The following is a 7,770-nucleotide window of genomic DNA, read 5'->3' as shown; positions in this document are numbered from 1 at the left end:
TTTGAAATGGTAATTAATTACTGTTCTGATCAAATATGCTCGAATTGATCAAATATGCTCGAATTGATGTGATAAATATTTATTGATGGCTATAAATGGGGGGTTTTCATATTTGACCCTTTTCAAGCAATTGAAGAAGTCTATTTAGTGTCACATTCAGACATTAAATTATGAACTTTTGGATAATGTTGATATAAATGCCTCTTTAATTGTGGAGAATATTATGGGTGGTGGTTGATGAGAAGTTTCCAAAACTATCTATGATTCTAATAGTTCCTGGAATCTGCTTCGACTTGTAGTAATCTGCTAGCTGGTAGGTTTCACTTTATTCTTATCTGTACTACTGAGATCCTTTCTTTGGTTTCTCGTTTAAAATTTTCTCATTTTTCGTGTTAATCTACACTCTGTTAGATGAACACGACTCTCCACAAACTTTGAGTATAAGTTTTCATGGCTTTGTTTTGGGCTTCTCCAGAAGGTCTCAAACCAATAGAGATAGTATTGATTGATTATAAACTCATGATCATTTCCTAAATTAGTCGATGTGTGATTTTCATCCAACACCTCCACTCGAACAAAGTATGTCTCCCCTTAATCGAGGCTCGACTCCTTTTCTTTTGGAGTCTTAGTCATTTTTTACCATGCCTTCGAGGAGCCTCGACTCCTTTTTCTTTTGGAGTCCTTTGTTCGACATTTGAGGATTCTATTAACATGACTAAGTTTAGGGTATGACTCTAATATCATTTAGATGAACACGACTCTCCACAATGGTTTGATATTGTCCACTTTGAGTATAAGTTCTCGTGACTTTACTTTGTGTGTTCATCTAACACACTCAATTACCAACCCAAAATAATCAACAAAGATTATGTTATTTTCTTCGTATTGGATGTCGTTGTTCGAACAAGGCATCAAGAACCTCTCTCAGATATTACAAGATCAAACTTGGTTAAATTATAGTTTACTCTCCGTCTCTAGCTTTTTATTTTGTCTAATAAGTTATTTAACTTAAAACCTTTTTAATAGATTTCTCAATTTTTTAATTTAACGTATTTAATAGATTTTTAAACTTTCGCGGATGTGTTTAATACGACATTGTCCAAAAGGTGTGTAATTTTTAAAAATTTTCAAAATAGGTCGAGAATTAATTAAATACAAAATTGAAAATTCAATAACATATTAAATATAAAATAAAATATAAAACTTAACTACTTTAATTAAAATGATAAATAATTTAGACTTTTGTAAATACATTGCTAATAATTAAAATAATGTAATTTCTTGTTTTCTTAATTTCTATTTAATTACATCTTTATAAATTTGAAAACTGACTATTATTTTTTTATTATTATATTACATTACTCCAAACATTATTATTTTAGTTTCGTGATTTTGATTATCAAATATTTAAAATATCTAATTTATTTGATAAATTTTTAAATAATAATTATTATAGTCCTTATTTTAAATTTAGTTTTAATAAATTATGTTTTTCAATCAAATAATTTTAGAAAAATAACATAGGAAGAATAAAATTAGTAGAATTTAAAAAATTAAAAATAAAAATGGATTTAAGAACAAAAATTGAACATTTAAACCTTTTTTTTTTTTTTTTTAAAAAAAGGAAATAAATAAAAGAAGGTTGGAGGTAAATTGTTGTAGAAATGGAGTTAAATGAGGTTAATTAATTAAGATGATCGCGTCATCGCTGTGTCCATCCCAGTAGTGAAGAAGCCCACGTGGATAGTGGATAAGCTGAAAGAGAAGAAAAAGCGAAGAACTGAAGAAGCGAAGAAGGAGGAGAAAGGCTGCTTGTATTTAAAGCGCTTATTAAACCATGCCTTTCTGTGAATTCATTCCATTCCTCCCTCGCGACCCTAAACCCTCGCGTCCATTTCTCTCCGGTCGGATTCCGCATGAAAATCCGCAAGAGTTTTTCTTCAATCTGAGCCACTCGAACAAAGGAATGTATAGAAGCAACAATGTCGCTGCTAGGATCTTCAATCGCCAAATCGCCACTCCTCCTCCTGGAACTAGCGTGAGGATTAAGATTGTTCATATGCTTTTCCGCTTGTTTTTGTTTTTGTTTTTCTGTTTGTGCTTTCTTTGTTTCGCATTCTTCTTAATCTTTGCGGCTTTGTTCTATAGTTTCATTGTGCTCGGCGATTCTATGAGAACATAGTTCCGAATCATACTGTTTACGACGTCGAGTGTCCGGACCATTCCTTTCGCAAGTTCACCGTTGACGGTCAATACCTAATTACATTCAGCAGGAATCATCGCGATTTGATTGTTTACCGCCCGAAATGGCTCTCGTTTTCGTACAAAGGAGATGAAATCGATATGTTTCAGGAACTTCCTTCCAGTGCTCAGAAGTTTGAGAGCTTCTTCAACCTGATTTATTCCGTCTCCCTCGCCTCCTGTAATGAGCTCATCTGTAAGGATTTCTTTCTGTACATGGAGAGTAATCGATTTGGGATTTTTGCTACCTCTACCGCTCAAATTCAAGATGCTCCGGCCGTCGGTGGTGCTGTTCCTGGAGTTCCTTCTATAGAGAAAATTACGTTTCATCTCCTGAGGTCAGTTCTTTGGTTGTGCTGTGTGTTTTTCTTTTTCTTCATGTCCGCGGTGTGGTTTGATATAATTTGTTTTATATGCTTCTTATGGAGCTTCTCTCTCTGTGTTCTAACATCCAAAACATGTGATAGATTGGAGGATGGAGAAATTCTTGACGTGAAGGTGTTCGTCAATGATTTTGTGAATTTGGCTCACAATACGGGCGTCTTCCTCTACGATGATCTATTGGCTATTGTGTCGCTACGCTACCAAATTGTACACATTCTTCAAATTAGAGATTCCGGCCACCTTGTTGATGTACGAGCTATTGGCGCTTTTTGTCGTGAGGATGATGAACTCTTTCTCAACTCTAGCTCTCAGGCGAGTAACATTATGGTTTATACTTCTTCAGTAGTATAGATTGCTTCTTAAAAACCGATCTCTGCATGATTATATCTTTGACTAGATGAAAAATGACATTTAATCTGTAATCCTGCCTTCATGCTTCATGTTATTACTACCTCTCTTCAAGTACTTTTCCGCAGACTAAATACTGCCTTTCATCTGACTGATCTGTTCCTTTTGACTTTGTAACTGTGTCAAGGAACTACGAATATCTCCTTCCTATATGCACTACGTATATCTATTCTGAATTATGCATGTTTCACTGCTTCTTAGTCTCTTCGCTAAATTTTTATTCCGAAGATGATGAATTACTTTTCAAGTTCTAGCGCTCGGATGATTTAATTTGCGTACTTGCATTCTGGTTCATGTTTCCTCCGGTTGTCTAGGGATTGAAGTTTTATGAGAACACAATGTCTGATAAGAACTGCTATGTTTATTCGAGCGTATTCTTTGACTAGATAAAGAATAACAATGTTATGTTCAACCGTCATCCTTCATGCGTCCTGTTTTTTGCATCTCTCATCTACTTGTTTTTGTGGAATGAATACTGTTGGTCAATTTTTCATCTCAACTGTTTCTTCATTTTTGTAATGTTTCTGCATATATATGTTCTGAATCGTGCATGTTTGGCTGCTTTTAAGTATCTTTGCTTTTTTTTCTTTTGACCTGATTGAATTGCTGTTCGTAGCCATCAATGTTGATGGGAGTTCCTGCCTGCTACTTGACTCACTTAACTGAGTGCACACTATACTCTTGGTGTATCTATGTTTTTTGGCCCTAGATTTCATCCATGGAACAATTACCTATGAATTTTTCGACTTATTTATGACAGTGCGTGGGGGTACCTGAAAGAAGCAGATTGCTTGCGGGTAATGTTGAGAATGGTTACCATCATAACCAATTAAACACTGACAATTCTTTTCTGAGTGGTCTCAAACAACGCTTGCTGTCATTTATATTCCGCAGAATATGGAATGAAGAAACAGATCATCGCTTGGTTGGTTATATGTGACTTATAATTTCAGTTCAGCCGTCTCTGTCTTGAATTTCTTCGTATTTTATGTCTGATTGGAATTGTTTGTTCAAGCATTCTTTTGTTTAGTTCCTCTCTTTCTTTTTACAGAGGGTTCAGTGTTTGACGAAGAGTTTCTACTTTCATTTTCAAGACTATGTCGACTTGATTATTTGGAAGGTAAAATCTCTACTTTTTGTTGGAGTACAATCTTTTCTTTGTATTTTTTTCTTTGTTTTTTTGTTTTTTTTTGGGTGCTGAGAAAATATCGGATTTATATCGAATTTATTTGCATATCATCATCCTTCCCTTCTATCATTATTTTATGTTCTATGCACACATGATGTGTTCCAAGTTGTTTACAGAACTCCTGACCAGGTACAATTCTTAGACCGGCAACACTTGCTACTCAAGCTTGGGAGTGTAGATGGAGGGGTGAGTGCTTTTTTCTCAGTCAGTCTCCATTTCAAAATACTGCCCCGCTATCTTTTTCTTTCCAAGACTGGGTCTAGCCAAACCAAAATATTGCAAATCTGTTGTGATAATCCAAATTGAGCTATTGCAACAAAACCAGTTTTTAAGAATCCCAGATAAGTATGCTTACTTCATAAGTCTCATCTACAAGTGATTTTCAATTCTAAAAGGTGTTAGGCTCGCGTATTAGGAGCTCGAATCTCAAATCCATCATCCATGTGTCGATTAAAACGTATTAGGTTAGTTTTCGAATCTCAAGTCCACGAATGAAAATAGAAGATATAGGAGCTCGAACTTTCTAAGCTCATTGGTTTTCATAAACTAAAAAGACTATGAACTTGGACATCCCAAATTCATGAGGAAAAGGTTATTGCAGCTTACAATATACCTAGATGATCGGGCTAAAGAATCTCTTAATAAAGCATATTGGTGTCGTGAATTCTGTTATGGCTTTCATCTGTGCAATAACCCTCATGCCTTCAATTGTGATTAGCAAAGCGCTGTTTCTTGGAAATTCAGTGTTTATAATTTCTCTTTACATTTAGGTTTCACGAATGGCCGATCACCACCGGGCATTTTTTGCTGTATATGACATGGAGACCACTGAAATTGTTGCTTTTTATCAGGTATGTCCTTGTTCCTCAGCTGTTCCATACTCTATCAAGTAATTTACCCTTCATGTCTAATTCTTATCATTCTTCCTCTAGAATTCAGGAGACGACCTTTACCTTCTATTCGAGCGTTTCTGTAATCACTTCCATGCAGCATCAAGAAATTCATTGTGCATGAATTTCATATCGTCACACTCCAATAACATTCATGCTCAAGAACAACTGAGAAGCTTGAAAAATAAAGCAGCCAGCTATTCACAGGTGAACCTTTGTGATTTCACCTTTTTCTGTATCACTAGGGATTTGCATCTTCCATACATTACTTTTCACTAAATCTCATTAAATTGACTCAACTTTCACAGTTTGTGAAGAAGATGCTAGTATCTTTACCGTTCAATTGCCAATCACAGAGCCCATCTCCCTACTTTGACCTCTCTCTTTTTCGGTATGACGAAAAGGTTTGTATTTAAACTTTTTCTTTTTCTTTTTCTTTTTCAATTTACTTAATACTCATTGCTTGTTTTTATCTGATGCGAAAGACTATTATTTTATGGAAGCCTTAAAAATGGTGGATATCACAGAATTCAACGGACTATTATCTTCAGTCTTTTAATGAACGCACATTCGAATCATTTACTTATTAAAAAATTGCATCTAAATGGCCCATTTATAATCAATATTTACAAATTTGATTACATGTAAGCTTTTTAGCCACATATTTATTTATAATTAAAAAGTTCGCTATCAAAATAAAATTGATGTGGAAAGTTTTTTGTTTTTTTTTTTAGTTATTTGTTTATTAATGTACTTATTTAGTTTATCTCATGGGAGCAAAGGTTGATGTGGAAAGTTATGGAGTCGGTACTTAACACGAAGTTTTATGAATTTACAGCTGATATCTGCAACCGACCGTCACAGACAATCAACGGATCATCCTATAAAGTTTATTTTAAGGCGGCCACCTTATTCCCTCAGATTCAAAATTAAATCAGGTAACATTATCAACTCCTCCGAACAGAAACTTTTTCCTTTTCTTTTATCACTATTTAAGCTTTCGTTTCATATAATTATTTCACTTTCTGCTGATACATAATCAATCATTCATTCTGCTTTTTATTTTTTGTAAAACAGTTCCGTTTTTTTTAAAAAAAAAAAAAATTAATTCTGAAAAGCATTCAAGTCAATTTCAGAGAAAAAGATGTTTCAACATTGCCCCTTTTTAACGTTCTTCCTCTAATTTCCGCTCGCCAACTTTTTTCTAAAACTCCCATTTATTTTATTTTATTTTTCTCATTTTGCAACTTTATTTTCTCCCACATTTTTCCCCTCAATTAATTTATTATCCAATCTACTTCGCATAAAATGATTAAAAGGATGGTCATTAAATACACATTTTTGCCTTTTAAAATCCAACAATAAATTAGCAAAAAATCCTAACATTATCGAGGAGGTGCGGTCGAACAATTTCCCGTTTTTATATATATTTTTTGAAAATCATGATTTTTGTTTTTTTCAAAAGGATTAGCGGTATACTTTGCTACAAAACCTCTTTTTTATTTATCTATTTATTTAATTAATATGTTTGAAATTGTAAGTTCTTTAAAACCAAATTTCAAAAAACAAATTACTATTTCTCATAATCTCATTTTTTTTCTATTAGAAAATTAACCATCTTTAAAATACTCTCCAATTAGGATTCCTCCAAAAGTCGTAAACGCTCCCTTTCTAAATATTCTTAATCTTCTTTTGCATTAAACTTTGCCCCTATGTGATTCCTTTTTTTTTTTTTTTTTTCTCATTGTTCTTTGAACTTTTATATATTAAAAACTAAAACATAAGGTTATTTTTCGAGAAAGAACCCCCCCCCCCCCTCCCCCCTAAAAAAACAATATAAAAAAAACCAAAAAAACGAAAAAGGTATTTAACCAAAAAAAATAATAAAAGAGCTTATAGATCTGTCTTAAATGTTTACTTCAATGTACTAAAATGCATTCTACAATGGCGCTAAAGAGTGCTGTTTGAATATGTAAATCTATAGAACTAGGTGAAATGAATTTTTACCTTTTTTTAAGGAAAAAAAAAGAACAAAGACCCAAATTTGATTTCATATAATGTATGAAGGAAGAAGAAATGAAATTGTAGCTAACGAAGGTTGAGTTTTTGGAATGAATAGGTCCAGAAGGTGGGATAACAGATGGACGAACGAAGGGGATATCAACTTTTCTTTTTCATCCATTTTTGCCACTCGCTCTCTCCATCCAACAGACAACCTACTTACACCCTTCTGTTATCAATATTCACTTCCGGAGATAATTTTTTTTAAAAAAAAAAAAATCCATTTTTCATCTTTCAATACCAAAACTGTACATTTTAAAAAAGAAGTATATATGTATATTTAAATCCTCCGGCACTTTTCTTTTCTAGTCATTGTTATGATGCAGCTTTTTCAGGTCTTCATTTTGAAACAGTGTTCACTATTAAAGCTCAACTTCAATCTCCATGCCCTGTAGTTGCTATCATTTCTGTTCCTTCCCTATTTTCTTCTACCATCTTTTTCCATAACTAGTCTAGACAGGTTCCTAAATTTTATGAAGTATTTGACTAAACTTTTAATTTAGATTAATATTTTTTAAATCTTAAAGATGCCTAATGTATCAATTTCTATTAAATATGCATTTAAAACTTAAAAATTTAGAATCAAGTAAAGTGTAG

At 33.1% G+C, this 7,770-nt stretch overlaps 1 protein-coding gene across 2 annotated transcripts; it reads left to right on the top strand.

Moving 5' to 3' along the window:
* Positions 1–1,748: 1,748 nt before the first annotated feature.
* LOC111789918 (light-mediated development protein DET1) lies at positions 1,749–7,556 on the top strand. Of its 2 annotated transcripts, XM_023670639.2 has the most exons (11): positions 1,750–2,038; positions 2,149–2,579; positions 2,709–2,937; positions 3,794–3,958; positions 4,085–4,153; positions 4,352–4,408; positions 4,993–5,073; positions 5,155–5,319; positions 5,421–5,516; positions 5,951–6,050; positions 7,232–7,556. In XM_023670639.2, exons 1-11 carry the CDS (start codon positions 1,838–1,840, stop codon positions 7,369–7,371), a joined length of 1,734 nt encoding a protein of 577 aa, XP_023526407.2. In that variant the 5' UTR covers positions 1,750–1,837; the 3' UTR covers positions 7,372–7,556. The 2 variants fall into 2 exon arrangements, with proteins under 2 accessions (XP_023526408.2, XP_023526407.2); XM_023670640.2 differs by lacking the exon at positions 4,352–4,408 and having other exon boundaries at positions 1,749–2,038.
* Positions 7,557–7,770: the final 214 nt, after the last annotated feature.

The sequence above is a fragment of the Cucurbita pepo genome, chromosome 3, assembly GCF_057944985.1.
Source record: "Cucurbita pepo subsp. pepo isolate OVF chromosome 3, ASM5794498v1, whole genome shotgun sequence".
In the NCBI taxonomy this organism is placed as follows: Eukaryota; Viridiplantae; Streptophyta; class Magnoliopsida; order Cucurbitales; family Cucurbitaceae; genus Cucurbita; species Cucurbita pepo.
The sequence above is the reverse complement of the archived record's forward strand: the minus strand, read 5'-3'. Positions and strand labels throughout refer to the sequence as shown.